Source organism: Anolis sagrei, chromosome 10 (assembly GCF_037176765.1).
Source record: "Anolis sagrei isolate rAnoSag1 chromosome 10, rAnoSag1.mat, whole genome shotgun sequence".
In the NCBI taxonomy this organism is placed as follows: Eukaryota; Metazoa; Chordata; class Lepidosauria; order Squamata; family Dactyloidae; genus Anolis; species Anolis sagrei.
In genome coordinates this window covers 20,316,697-20,332,002 of record NC_090030.1, presented here as the reverse complement: position 1 = coordinate 20,332,002, position 15,306 = coordinate 20,316,697, and the positions used below count along the sequence as shown (strand labels likewise).

At 45.5% G+C, this 15,306-nt stretch overlaps 1 protein-coding gene across 3 annotated transcripts in view; it reads left to right on the top strand.

The window, feature by feature from the left end:
- PHKA1 (phosphorylase kinase regulatory subunit alpha 1) overlaps window positions 1-15,306 on the top strand; it is a 46,170-nt gene extending 30,864 nt beyond the window's left edge. For 2 of the 3 annotated variants that reach the window (XM_067471590.1, XM_067471592.1), the window contains exons 24-33: window positions 14-92; window positions 172-301; window positions 1,632-1,733; window positions 4,277-4,392; window positions 4,528-4,566; window positions 7,342-7,386; window positions 7,495-7,650; window positions 10,567-10,620; window positions 12,147-12,347; window positions 13,286-15,306. In XM_067471590.1, coding sequence (XP_067327691.1) covers window positions 14-92; window positions 172-301; window positions 1,632-1,733; window positions 4,277-4,392; window positions 4,528-4,566; window positions 7,342-7,386; window positions 7,495-7,650; window positions 10,567-10,620; window positions 12,147-12,347; window positions 13,286-13,459 — 1,096 coding nt within the window. In that variant the 3' untranslated portion in view covers window positions 13,460-15,306. The remainder of the gene's footprint in view (window positions 1-13; window positions 93-171; window positions 302-1,631; window positions 1,734-4,276; window positions 4,393-4,527; window positions 4,567-7,341; window positions 7,387-7,494; window positions 7,651-10,566; window positions 10,621-12,146; window positions 12,348-13,285) is intronic. The other variant, XM_067471591.1, reaches the window with a different exon arrangement.

The window sequence follows — 15,306 nt, the reverse complement described above, 5'->3', positions numbered from 1 at the left end:
GCTTCCTCCTCAGGCCATTGCCGTACGACAGGCTCACTTCCCTGATTGACGAAGCCAGTGAGAAGAACATCACAGTCTCCGTCTTGACGCAGGTGAGCCCTCCTCCTGCTCCTTGTCCCGGCTCAGGTATGCTGTCCGGTGGCAACTCTCCCATCCTCTTTCTCCCTGCAGGAGATTATGGTCTACCTGGCCATGTACATCCGGACACAGCCAGCCCTCTTCGCTGAGATGTTCCGTCTACGTATTGGGCTCATCATCCAGGTGATGGCCACAGAGCTGGCCCAGTCACTCAGCTGCTCAGGTAGGAAGGACGGCAGCCGAGAGACTACCCCAGATACCCTGTGTGCTCAGACCACCTGCCTCTGTTTCCCTCTCCTTGGTCCAGCCAAGCCCAGAATGACCTGTCCAGCAAAAGTGGCCAAGGAAGGCCTCCTGGCAGGATGCCTTGGGGCTAAGAATGGCTCTTAGCTGTGGGTAGAGCCATGCAAGGCAGGCGGTGGTCACTTGTTTTCTGAGTTATTTTGCTGTTTGTTGTTGCTGTTGTTTTTACTATTGTATTTGGGCTCGGCCTCTTGTAAGCCGCATCGAGTCCTTCGGGAGATGATAGCGGGGTACAAATAAAGGATTATTATTATTATTATTATTATTATTATTATTCTCTGCCCTCCAGAAACCCTCTCTGTAAAATTGCCCAGAGGGCTTCCTTCTCTGAACACTACGGCTTTGAGAAAGTGGGTTGCTGTGAGTTTTCTGGGCTGTATCGACATGTTCTGGAAGCATTCTCTCCTGACATTTCACTTGCATCTATGGCAGTCATCCTCAGAGGTTGTGAGGTCTGTTAGAAACTAGGAAATTTGGGTTTACATATCTGTGAAATGTCCAGGGTGGGAGAAATAACCATTGTCTTTTTGAGGTAGGTGTGAATGTTTGAATTGGCCACCTTGATTAGCATTGAATGGCCTTGCAGCTTCAAAGACTGGCTGCTTACTGCCTGGGGGAGCCCTTTGTTGGGAGGGGTTAGCTGGCCCTGATTGATTCATGTCTGGAATACCCCTGCTTTTTGAGTGTTGCTCTTTATTTACTGTCCTGATTTAAGAGGGTTTTTAAAATACTGGTAGCCAAATTTTATTCGTTTTCATGGTTTCCTCCTTTCTGTTGAAATTGTACACATGCTTGTGGATTTCAGTGGCTTCTCTGTGTAGTCGGACATGGTGGTTGTGAGAGTGGCCCAGCATTTCTGTCTTCTCAAATAATATGCTGTGTCCAGGTTGATTCATCAGGTGCTCTGCTATGGTTGATTTCTCTGGTTGAAGTAGTCTGCAGTGCCTTTCAAGTTCCTTGATTCGTGCTTGGGCAATGCTGCTGTGTTTGGTGGTCCCTATGTAGACTTGTCCACAGCTGCATCGTATACGTTAAACACTTGCAGAGGTGATAGGATCCATCTTGTCCTTTGCTGAGGATGCCTGCAATAGATTCAGTCAAAACATCAGAAGAGAATGCTTCTGGAACATGGCCATACAGCTGGGAAAACTCACAACAACCCAGTGATCCCAACCATGAAATCCTTCAACAATACATTGTATGGGAAAGGTCAGGGGGAAACCACTGGCATTCCTTTTCTCCTTTTCCAGCGGAGGAAGCTACTGAGAGTTTGATGAATCTCAGCCCTTCCCACCTGAAGAGACTCCTGCATCACATCCTCAGCGGCAAAGAATTTGGAGTGGAAAGGAGCGGTAAGTCTTCCAGGGGACAGTGCCTGGCTCGAGAGCAGTACGTGTGAAAAAGATCTTGGAGTCCTCGTGGACAACAAGTTAAACATGAGCCAACAATGTCATGTGGCGGCAAAAAAAGCCAAGGGGATTTTGGCCTGCATCAATAGGAGCATAGTGTCTAGATTTAGGGAAGTCATGCTACCCATGCTCTATTCCGCCTTGGTTAGACCACATCTGGAATATTGTGTCCAATTCTGGGCACCACAATTGGAGAGAGATACTGGCAAGCTGGAATGTGTCCAGAGGAGGGCGACTAAAAGGATCAAGGGTCTGGAGAACAAGCCCTATGAGGAGCGGCTTAAAGAGCTGGACATGTTTAGCCTGAAGAAGAGAAGGCTGAGAGGAGACATGATAGCCATGTATAAATGTGTGAGAGGAAGTCACAGGGAGGAGGAAGCAAGCTTGTTTTCTGCTTCCCTGGAGACTAGGACGCAATGGAGCCATGGCTTCAAACTACAAGAAAGGAGATTCCACCTGAACATGAGGAACAACTTCCTGACTGTGAGAGCCGTTCAGCAGTGGAACTCTCTGCCCCGGAGTGTGGTAGAGGCTCCCTCTTTGGAAGCTTTTAAACAGAGGCTGGATGGCCATCTGTCAGGGTGTTTTGAATGCAATATTCCTGCTTCTTGGCAGGGGGTTGGACTGGATGGCCCATGAGGTCTCTTCCAACTCTATGATCCTGACTGCACCACCAAATGTGCAAAAAATAGAAACTCACAACCAAAACCAGATTTTTTAAACAACTTCATATCAGTTTTAGTGCTGGGCTGGAGGAGTCTACAGGAAAGGATGGCAGGGAGCTATGTCTAAAATCATGGCTCTTCAGACAGGCCTTTGATCCTGAGTAATCCATGGCCAATGTGAGGAATCATTGATAGTACTGGCCTGCATTTTGATTAATTGTTACAACAGATAGCCATCTTACTCACAGATTCCATTGTGTTTTAGGAATTTTATAATGTTCATACTTCTATAATTTTATCAGTGAGATTTTTATGTGCTTTTGGTTATACTTCTGTCATTGTATTTATACTTATGTATTGTTGTCTGCATGCAGCAGTTGGAGTGCTTCTGTGAGCCGCCCCGAATCCCTCTGGGGAGACAGTGGCGGGGTACAAATAAAGATTTATTATTATTATTATTATTATTATTATTATTATTATTATTATTATTATTATTATTTTACTGACACAAAAGCACAGAATGTCACAGCAAACGAGATCTATATGCTGGATGATATTATTATTATTATTATTATTATTCTGACACAAAACCACAGTATGTCACAGCAAACGAGATCTATATGCTGGATATTATTATTATTATTATTATTATTATTATTACTATTATCTACATAAATAAAAATGTAATGTTTGTTTGTGGGATTACCATCACTCAAAAACTACTGGGCGAATTGCCACCAATTTTGGACACAATACACTTGTCAGGCCAACGAGTGACCATTACTCATAAAAACACTGAAAAACTCAGCAGAAGGGACCTAAAAAGCAAAAAAAAAAAAAAAAACCACAAAAAGACATTACAACTCATGCGCAAAACCACATAAATATACACAAACACACATATATGCACACAAAACACATACACAGAAAGGGGGAGGAAGGAAGGAGGGAGGGAAGGAGAGAAGGAAGGAAAGAAAAAAGGGTAGGGAGAGAAAGAGGGAGAGAATGGGGAAGGATATAAAAAAGTGAAAGAGACAAGGAAGGGGAGAAGGAACGAAAGAGAGAAAGAGGGAAGGAGGGAAGGAAGGAAGGAACCAAAGAGCAAAGGAAGCGAGAAAAGAAACAGATAGAGAAGGAAGAAAGAAGAAGGAAAAGAAAAAGAAGGAAGGAAGGAAGGGAGGGAGGGAGGGAGGGAGGGAGGGAGGGAGGGAGGGAGGGAGGGAAGGAAGGAACCAAAGAGCAAAGGAAGTGAGAAAAGAAACAGATAGAGAAGGAAGAAAGAAGAAGGGAAAGAAAAAGAAGGAAGGGAGGGAGGGAGGGAGGGAGGGAGGGAGGGAGGGAGGGAGGGAGGGAGGGAGGGAAGAGGGAGGGAAGGAAGGAACCAAAGAGCAAAGGAAGCGAGAAAAGAAACAGATAGAGAAGGAAGAAAGAAGAAGGGAAAGAAAAAGAAGGAAGGAAGGAAGGGAAGAGGGAGGGAAGGAAGGAAGGAACCAAAGAGCAAAGGAAGCGAGAAAAGAAACAGATAGAGAAGGAAGAAAGAAGGGAAAGAAAAAAGAAGGAAGGAAGGAAGGAAGGATGGAAGGAAGGAAGGAGGGGGAGGGAGGGAGGGAGGGAAGGAAGGGAGGAAAGAGGGAGGGAAGGAAGGAAGGAAGGAATAAGAGAAAGAAAGAAGGAGGGAAGGTTGGCCACAGCAATGCGTGGTGGGTACAGCTAGTTATTATTATTATGTGTTCCTCTTGGAAGATCAAGTGAGCAGAAGGATCTTTTGCAGGATGAGAGGCATTAGACTTCTCACAACGACTCTCTCCCATTCTCCTGCAGTGCGAGCCACAGATTCAACAATGCCCCCCGCGGTTTCCATCCGTGAAGTTGGTCCCGTCGGAGCCACAAAAACTGAGAGGGCCGGCATTGACCGACTCAAGAGCGAGATCCAACTGGTAGGGCCGGTTCTGCCCCAGTTTTTCCCCTTGGGCTGGTGGTGTGTTTCTCTTTATGGTTGGTGGGTTGGGGGTGTTCCGGCTTCAATGACTAGAAGGTACACAACCACAGCCACTGCTCTGTTTCTCTTTCAGCAACTGGACAGACGCAGGCAGTCTGTGCCTGATGTTCAGGTGAAATGTCCTCCCCTTTCCCCTCCATTTCAAATGCCATCAGCTGGCTCTGCTCCCTTCGCTGTGGCCTCCTACCAGTCCGCATGAGCCATTGGGTGAATGAACTGGCACAGCAACAGCGAGCTTGCAGATAACACAGGGCATCTTTCTTATGATCATAACAGTCCATAGCGTAAAGCATCTCTCTCTTCTGAGAGTCTAATATTAGAGTTTCTGTTCTCTGAAGCATTCTGTTTCCACTGACTTCTAAAAGCATACTGTTTCTGCTGAAGTCTTGACGTTGAAAGTTTAATGGCTTCTGCCTTTCTAAAATGGAGTCTGAGTCCTGAATAGTCCCAGATGTAGTCACATGGTCTGCCGCCTCTCCCACAACATGGAGTTATGGAAAACTGCATACCTTGCTCACTGCACTCACCAAGAATCCAAACATGGTAATAACCAGTTTATTGATAAAAATACATATAAACACCATAAGCCAATGGAGGGGTAAAAATCCAAGAGTTAATGAAGGAAGCAAGTCAAAAAGGCAACAGGTAAATCCAGGAGTCAAAGATTAAAACATGAACATGAATCCCAAAAGAAATCCAGAAAACAAGGAGCAAAACATAAGCATGAATCCAAAGGTATATCCATAGACCAAGGAGCCAAACATGAGCATGAATCTTGGGTCTTGAAGTAAGGCCTGGGCTAGGAACGAGCCAGGAGTCCTGACTTCAGTAGCGATGTTGCTTGATCTAAAATCCCAATCACTCTCTCTCTAATTTAAGGACTGCAAAACATGAATGCATTCCGTTGACCTTGAGGGCTTGCTTCTGCCTCTCTTTCTCATGGATTATTTTTTCCAATTCCTGCACCTGAATCTATTATTATTATTATTATTATTATTATTATTATTATTATTATTTACAGCATTTCTACCCCGCTCTTCTCACCTCCGCAGGGGGACTCGGAGTGACTAACAATGGCAACGATTCGAGGCCGCAATAATTACAATTATAAAAGCAAAATAAAATCATACAATACAATACATTAAAACAACATTAGTTATCCAATCATTAAGGCATTTCCAATATAAGAACCGTCTGGTCTAATTCACTGTTCAGGTGCCGTTATATCCATTAGCCAAAAGTCTGGTTCCACAACCATGTTTTCAATTTTCTTCTGAAAGAAAGGAGGGAGGACACTGATTTAATTTCGTTGGGGAGCGAATTCCACAGGCGGTGGGGGGGGGGGGGAGGGTGTCACCCCTGAGAAGGCCCTGTCCCTCGTCCCCACCAGTCGTGTTTGCGAAGCCCACTCAGAAGCAGCCTGGTATCTCTGTTTAAGCCAGCTACTCCCTCAGATGAGCGAATGTTATTCTCCTCTCCCTGCCTGTTGAATTCCAAAACAGTTCCACTTTCACACTCTGTCTCAGCAACAGCATCTTGCTCTAAAACCCCATCTATAGAACCCCCACTTGAAACCCCAATCTCTTCATCTGGCTGAACCACACCAATCCCCTCATCTTCATCTGGCTGCACCATAACACATATACAATACAGTAAGCAATCTGAATTATAGACATAATGAATAGCTAATGGAGGTTTGTAGAAGGTTACTATGAAGGTTGAATGAAAAGTAATGCCTCCACCTTCGTAACTCCTCAACAGATGGCAGTAATAGTATTTGGCAGATACTGGCTTGTTCAGTAGACTCTCATCTACAGTTCTATTTTGGCAGGAAACCTTAGCATTGAATGGTTGTGTTGTTAAAGTGCGAAGTATGGAACCCTGAGCAGACAGTTGGCCAATGCAACTTAAGCAACGTGCAGTCATTGAATTCTTGACAGCAGAAGATGTCACCCTAAAGGAGAGAATGCAAGCTCTTTATGGTGATTGTGCTGATGTGAGTACTATGCATTGTTAGGCGAGAAAGTTTAAAGATGTTGAGGTGGGAACATCTGACTTGTGTGACAAAGAGTTGAGCGTCCTGTGACAGCAACCACAGAGTTTCACAAGCAAAAGGTTGACAGCTTGATTCAGGATGATCATCGTATCACTCGGAGAGAAATTTAAAGCATAATCGACATTTCACAAGATGTCACATTATTGCTTTGTTGGCTATTGGAAGATCTGTGCATGATGGGTACCCAGGATGCTAACGCCTGAAATGAAAGTGCACAGACTTGAAACTTCAGAGACTGGATCTCATCACTGTACGACATCCTCCATACAGTCCAGATTTAGCACCGTCTGACTTCCATCTGTTCCCAATAATGAAAGAAGATCTGCGGGGACATCATTATGCCTCTGATGAAGACATTAAGAGAACTGTGAGATGTTGGTTGAGGAAACAGAGTGTCGCCTTCTTCCGTGATGGCTTCAGAAAACTTGTTCATCATTGGCAGAAATATATCCAATGGTCTGATGATTATGTGGAAAAGTGAATAGTGCTAGTCAAAGAGCACATTCTAAGGATTATTTCTTTATTTGATTTATTAAAATATTCCCATCCAAACCCAAGGAACGAAGGTGGAGGCATTACTTTTCATTCAACCCTCATATTCCCAACACATCGTCCTCTGCATAATTGCTAGCTTCTTAACAGGAGCATCCCTTAATCTTCCTCACAGCTTGCTTTTAACAGAAGATAAAAGTGTGGCTTCTGTAGTCTCAGCTGACTCTTAATCTCCCTGTCTTGGATGGTCTGTCCTCAGGCTCTTCTGCTTTGCCATTGCCTCCGCAGGTCACGATCCATCCTGCAGAGTCTAATTAGTGTGTTTCTTTTCCCTTTCAGTCAAGTGGCTTACATTTCTTGGACGCCGGCACAGAACCTTCCCAGGTAAAAAGACACCTGCATGCAGGTCTCCTGGGGTGGCCCCCTCCTGTCCCTTTTCAGGGGTGGGAACAGTAGCTCTCTGACCATGGTATCTGTCCCTTCTCTCCTCAGTTCCCTCCGAGGGAAAGGACTCTGTCAGGAATGCTGGAGGAAGGCTATGCCAAGGACACACGCCAGGGACAGTGGCAACGGCGGCGGAGACTGGATGGGTCTCTCAACCGGGTTCCTGTGGGGTTTTATCAGAAGGTCTGGAGGATCCTACAGAAGGTAAGAGCCAGCGAGGCCTCTGCTTCTGGCCAAGAACTGGTCACCATGTTAAGTCTCTCCAAGACTGTGTTGGTACATCTGTACCAGGTGCTCCAACTTTATTTGCTTTGTATTAAATGTTTGCTTGCAGTCCAAGGTTCAGGGATTCTGCAAAAGGGTGGCTTCCCTTGGTTGCAGTCATAGGGCAAGTCACCTGTCCATCATCGTTAAGTTTTGGTTCCACCCCTTGCTCAGGGCAATTGGGAAAGGAAGGGAGCCATTTTTTTAGTTAGTCTCAGTAAGGAAAGGTAATGTACAGGACTTGTTCAGGCTTCTCCTGAACAAAAGCTTCAACCATTAAGACTTTCTGGGGGAGAACAGTCTTAAGAGCATCCAAAGATCTCCAAAGATTTCCAGGGAAGCAGTCCTAAAGCTTTGAGGAATTTCGGAGAGTAAACAGTTTTGAAAGACCAAAGAACTCCAGCTGGAGAATCTGCTGCCCTTACTGGAGGTCGACTCGGCACTCGAGGCGCAGTTCGACCCGGTAGCGGAGCCCACATCAGTAAGACTTAGATTACAGTCAGCCTGAGAGAAGTTAGAAAGGGTTTTTCCTACAGAGAAATTTAAATTAATCCAAGTCAGGTGCCAGTCCATTGAGGACTAGACTGAGAAAGCCTTGAAGTGTTGTTTGAACCATTGAAGATTTGTTGTTTGTTCCATAATAAAGACTTTGTTGCATTATCAAAGACTCTAAAGACCATCACTTCTGGAAAATCCATGAGAACTTCTCTTTGGGGCCCCCTGGCTTCCCGCTGGGCAAAGGTTGCATGTCCTATTTTAAAGGAAATTCTTTACAGGCCCAGCGCACGACAGAACACTAAGATTGGGTTTCAAAAACTGACCCGTCTCACTGCTCTTGTTGCACCTCAAAGTAAATTCACCTTGCTGAAGACACCAAACTGTATATAGCCAGAAGTTTTTATAGTTTATTGAAAATAAAAGGTAAAACGTTCCTAAAGGGAAAGGTTAATGTTCCAACAGATCAAGATCATATAGCACTTGAAACTTAATCTAAAAAGGCATCAGCAAAGCAAAAACCCAAGAGAACATGACAAAGTCCTGAAACCATGGATACAATAACTGTAAGATAAATCCAGACAAGCAAAGGCAAGCTTTTTAGTTGAACGCAAAGTTGCTTTGACAAAAGTTTGGTCTCACACACATAGCTTAATACTCTTTGTAAAACATGAAGGCATTTCTTTGGCCTGCGGCCTCCCTCTTGTTAGCTATCCTTTCACTCCTTCAAACTTGGAATTCTAAACAGTCAGCCCAACCTAAGATTCCCATTTTGTCAAGGTCAGTCTGTTCATTAGTGTCAGCCTGTTTCCCTGTTTGCTCATTATCAGGCTAAGAACTATCCTCCTTCTCTGAGTCAATCTGCACCTGCATCTGGCTGTTTTTAGAATCAACACTCAGTATGCCTTGCTGTGGGAAACTGCACTTCATTGTCTATAGCAGGGACGTCTATAACAGGGACATCTTGAACCAAACTGTGAACCTGAGTCCCATCATCCTCATCAGAGGATGCCCCCGGTGGCACAGTGGGTTAAAGCCCTGTGCCGGCAGGACTGAAGACCAAGAGGTCGCAGGTTCAAATCCGGGGAGAGGCGGATGAGCTCCCTCCATCGGCTCCAGCTCCTCATACGGGGACACGAGAGAAGCCTCCCACAAGGATGATAAAAACATCAAATCATCCGGGCGTCCCCTGGGCAACATCCTTGCAGACGGCCAATTCTCTCACACCAGAAGCAACTTGCAGTTTCTCAAGTTGCTCCTGACATGACAAAAAAAATTCCTCATCAGAGACAGTCTGTGATTCCAGCTGAGTCACAACAGCTCTGAGGTTAGCTTTATGGACAATAAATGGGTGGAATAATAACCTACAACCAGAGAAAACGCCACAGTCCTTGAATTGGCACGTTCCAGAATCCCTTCATAGCAAGGGTTAGAATTGTTGGAGCATCAATGAGTGTGTATGTGTCAACTGTAAAATAAGATGCATGGAGCTGATTGGTCGGGCAATGCCCGGGGAACAAGCTGAGCCTGGGACTTTTGGTTACAGTTACATTTTTGTTCAGGCTTGAGCTATGCAGGTATATAGAGAGCAGAAGAGAGAAGCAGAGAGACAGTTTGGAATGTACTCTTGCTTCATAAGCTGCTGGAGTTTCTCCACATGGATAAAGAAAGACTACTGTATAAACTCGAGTATAAGACAACCCAAATATAAACTGAGGCACCTAATTTTACCACAAAAATACCTGGGAAAACAGATTGACTCGAGTATAAGCCGAGGGTGGGAAATGCAGCAGCTACTAGTAAATTGGAAAATGTTTATTTATTTATTATTTACAGTATTTATATTCCGCCCTTCTCACCCCGCAAGGGACTCAGGGCAGATTACAATGTACACATATATGGCAAACATTCAATGCCAAGACATACAACAGATATAGACAAACAGTCAGAGGCTATTTAACTTTTTCTGGCCACCAGGGGAGCTGTCGCTTTCATCATACATCTGCGACACTGATGAAGTACTTCCACATTCCCCGCATGCTTTTTGCTGGAGTGCTTTGCTGGAGTCTTTTTTGTGGCCTCATAAATTTTGTTAAATTAGCCTCCGCACACATAGGTGGTACCTAATTCTTCCTACTTGACAGATGCAACTGCCTTTCGGGTTCCAAAGGTCGACAACAAGCTGCACAATTGGTCGGAAGCTCACTCCGACCTAGGCTGATTTCAAACTCATGACCTTGTGGTCAGAAGTGATCTTAATGCAGCTGACACCCAGACGGCTGCGCCACAGTCCCAGTGCTAAAATAAAAATAAAAATAAAAACCAGTACAACTACATTAATTGGTTTTCTTCTCCTTTCAGTGCCACGGACTCTCCATTGAAGGTTTCATTCTTCCTTCCTCCACAATCAAAGAGGTAAAGGATAAGTTGGGTTTGAAATACTGAAGTGGCAAAGAGGATTTCTTGTCTAGTTTCTGCATTTTGTGGAAAGATATTTTGAATGAGAATTCTCAGTTTGCTTTTCAATGTTTTGTCTGCATGTCGCTTTAAAAGAGCTTGCACTACCCCAGGAACTCTGGTAGGCTGAGAAGTGATATATAAATGCCTTAAATAAAATAAAAATATTCAGAGACACAGTTGAGCCAGTGGGACATAACCCTAGCTGGGTGATTTTGGAGATCTTTCTCCAAAGAGGGGTATAGGGTGACGGAGTTACACTCCCCCTGAAGACACAGGTTCACAGTCTGGGGGTTCTCCTGGATTCAGCGCTGACGCTTGATGCTCAGGTGTTGGCAGTGGCCAGGAGAACCTTTGCACAGTTAAGACTTGTGTGCCAGCTGCATCCGTAATTTGAGAAGTCTGATCTGACCATGGTAGTCTATGCCTTAGTTTCCTCAAGATTAGACTACTGTAATGCACTCTACGTAGGGCTTCCCTTGAAGACGGTTCAGAAACTACAGCTGGTGCAAAGGTCGGTGGCCAGATTGTTAACTGGAGCAAGTTACAGAGAGCGGTCAACCCTCCTGTTTAAACAGCTCCACTGGCTGCCGATAAGTTTCCGGTCCCAATACAAGGTGCAGGTTATCACCTATAAAGCTCTAAACGGTTCAGGACCTGCCTATCTGCGTGACTGCCTCCTCCCTTATGAGCCCACGCGGTCCTTAAGATCTTCCGGGGATGCTCTTCTCTCGCTCCCGCCCCCGTCTCAGGCATGGTTGGTGGGGACAAGAGAGAGGGCATTATCAGTGGTGGCCCCCTGTCTCTGGAACTTCCTCCCCAGGGAGATTAGGCTGGCACCCTCTCTAGCCACATTCCATAAGGAATTAAAGACATGGATGTTTCGTTGTGCTTTCGATTGACGATTCCTATGATAAATGGCCTGTATCATGACTTGAATTGTCATTCAATCTGATGTCCTATATTATATTAACTGATCCTGTTAACTTGCTCTGTTTCCATGATATTTCCTATGCCGTTATACATTGTTATCCACCTTACTAAACCACCTTATCCTTTAACCAGTTCACATGGTGGTTTTCCTCCCCCCTCCAAAATTAGTCGGATGTTATTGTTGTTGCTAGCTATTATTGTTATGTTGTTTTACGCTGTTTTATGCTATCTTAATTGTTATTGTTTTGTTTTGAATTGTATTCTGCCTTGGGCTTGGGCCCCATGTAAGCCACCCCGAGTCCCTTTGGGGAGGTGGGGTAGAAAAGTTCCTCCTCCTCCTCCTCCTCCTCTTTCTGTGTGGGAATGCACTCCTACTTCTACTCTGGCATGTATCTCCATTGCCTCCAGAAACATTGTGCAACTACTCTGCCCCTAACAAAAAAATGAAATCCCATGTTTCACTAGGAATGAGTTGCACTCAGCTGTCCAGAATATATGTTGTTAGACACAAGGCATTTTGATAGACCCTTTGCTTTCCTCTGACGTAACAGATGACTCCGGGAGAGATCAAGTTTGCCGTCCACGTGGAGTCCTTCCTCAACCGGGTCCGTCAGCCAGAGTACAGGCAGCTCTTGGTGGAGGCCATTCTGGTCCTGACCCTCCTGGCCGAAGTGGACGTCCACAGCATCGGCGGCCTCATCGCCGTGGACAAGGTTGTCCACATCGCCAGTGACTTGTTCTATGAGGAACAGGTGGGCAGAATGTTGATGGGTTTGCGCGGCTGTGAAAGAAACAGATTGACGCAGTGTCTCTGTATATATATGTGTGTGTGTGAATGGAGTGCAGGGTGGGGACTTGAAGTCATCTGCAGCAAGAGCTATGTTGGCCCTATTATGTCACATCCACCAGGTCTCCCTGGATAGAAATGTTTCATGTGCCTGCTTTTGCTTATTCTTTGTGTTCAAACTCTGCAAGAGCAAATTCCAGAATAAACAGAACAGTAAGCTTAAAAAGACATCTCCACCTTTGAGGCTAGACTACTGTCTACTGCACTACATGATGTTCACAGAAGCTTGTGCTAGAAATTTCTCCGTTCAGAAATATGGGTTTGATGGCTGTGTTTTGGGGCCGGGGAGTTTTCTGGGCTGCATGGCCATTTTCCAGAAGCATTCTCTCCTGATGTTTCGTCCACATCTATGGCAGCCATCCTCAGAGGTTGTGAGGTCTGTTGGAAACTAGGCAAGTGGGGTTTATCTATCTGTGGAATGAAGTCCAGGGGGAGAAAGAACTCTTGTCTGTATGAGTCAAGTGTGAATGTTGCAATTGGCTGCCTTGATTAGCACTGAATACCCTTGCAGCTTCAAAGCCTGGTTGCTTGCTGCCTGGGGGAATCCTTGTTGAGAGGTGTTAGCTGGCCCTGGTTTATTCTTGTCTAGATTCCCCAGTTTTCTGAGTGTTGTTCTTTATTTACTGCCCTGATTTTAGAGTTTTTTAAATACTAGTAGCCAGATTGTGTTCATTTTCATGGTTTCCTCCTTTCTGTTGAAATTGTCCACATGCTTGTGGATTTTAGTGGCTTCTCTGTGTAGTCTGACATGGTGGTTGTTAGAGTGGTCCAGCATTTCTGTGTTCTCAAATAATATACTGTGTCCAGGTTGGTTCATCAAGTGACTTTTGACTTTTTTGGCAGAAAATCCTGGGTGCGGAGGACAACATGTTGGAGAGGAATCCAGCCACGGGCATCTGCACTTTGCTCTATGACAGTGCCCCAAGCGGTCGCTATGGCACCATGACCTACCTCTCCAGAGCCGTGGTCACCTACGTCCAGGACTTCCTCCCTAGCAGCGGCTGCACCATGCAGTGAGTCGTCCCGGTGAGGCTTCTCAGCACAAGTCACCAGGACTGTGGCAAGAGCGAGGGCCAGCCTTCTGCAGTAAACTCAAGTCCGACGGGTACCATCCTCTCACCTGGGACAGGACTCTCTCTCAGACCTGGGTGCAAGTTCTTTTGCTGCTGCAGCCTCTGGGGCAAGTGGAAACTTTGCTTGGATGCCAGTTCTGCACATGCCATTGCGCTCCACTTCTCAGCCAGGGAGGCTTTCGGCTTGGATCCAATCAGACTCTTGAGCACTGCTTTGGATGGCTGAGAGGGGAATTTAGAAGGCAAAGGGCTGTGCGGTTCTGCCTCCTGCTCCCACAGATCTGCTTTTGTAGGGGTGACAGACCCACAAATAAGATGTTAACAACAAGCACACAGAGGCAATAGTAGTGCTGTATTTGTTAGCCTTTTTCCTTGTGTGAGCCTGCGTTCAGCTGCTGCGTTCAGCTGCTGCGTTCAGCTGCGGCGTTCAGCTGCTGCGTTCAGCTGCGGCGTTCAGCTGCTGCCTAAGAAGGTTTAGCTCCTTCTCAAAGGAAGCTGCAGACTTTGGGGTTTTCTCTCCGTGAGACTTTGCCTGTTGGCAGTGTGACTTGAATGAAAGAGCAGAGCTGCTTCTGTTGCTGCTGATTGATCTTGAAACCTTTCCCCAGGTCTCTTCTCAAGTGCCTTTCAGTGAATGTAAACTTGCATTTGCAGTATAAACACCAGTCCTAGTATAGGTGACATCTCACCACTTGCTCTGAAAGAGAAATGCCCAAGCCTCAGAAAAGAAGAAGGCTGCTTGTGTGTCTGGACTAGATGAGGAGACTACAAACCTCTTGATACAAGAAGCTTCAGGAACAAAGTCTTTTCTCCATGGCAAAACAAAAGCCACGTCTGATGCACTCCATAGAAAGCAAGAGCTCAAGTGGGATTGGATTTCCTTTTTTTCTTTATTGGAGGACTTTAATATGCTTTCCTTCCCTAGTTTCCTGAGACCGAAAGCAAGATCTGAATTAGTTGACAGGATGTGGGAGCATTCCTCAGCCATTCGTTTCAAAGACTGTGGATGCTTCATCTTGTGTACCAGCTTGACAAAAGGCAGCCCAAAGCTTTGGAAGAACTGGAAAGCGCTTGGCAAGCTGAGGAAATACATGTGCCAGTAGGATTATATGTGTGAAAAGGGTGGGAGGAGGGGATTGATGTGCGTGTGTGAGTGTGAGAAGTCTTTCATGCCAAATCTGATCCTTTTCTGGGAGGAAAGAGTTCACTGAACACAAGGCAGCTTTGAAACCCCAGGAGAGTTGCCAGTTGAAGCTTTAGAATGCATTTTTGGCCTCACACCTTTGAGACTCCTGGGGAGAAAGGGGTTCCTAAAAGCCAGGAATGAGAATATCTAAAAAGGAGCTGCTCCCTTTCATTTTTCACACTTCGAAGCAACTGAGCTGCACTGATCAATGTGTTTGTTTTCCTAAAGTGCCAATATATTTATACCAGAGAGCGGGGTGGGGGGTGGGGTGGGGTGGGGGGGTGGCCATCGGATCCCAAGCTGGAGGGCTCTCTTGGAGCAATGCCTTGTGTCCCAGTGATTCTAGGGCTGTTTCTTTTCCTTGTCAATGCACTTTCAGGATTGTTTACCATCTTAACCCATTGCACTGTTTTTGGTCCAAGAGCCAGACAGCTTTTGGAAATCCTAATATTTTGAGTGTCTGTTTTGCTTGCCCGTGAGGGTGTGCCATTGAGTTGAAAGCCATGCTTGGGTTTTGGTTTTGACCTCTAATACAACTAGCTGTGCCATTTGGAATTGGTTTGGAAGACTTGAAAAGCTTGTAATAAAAAATCTCCATTTCATTA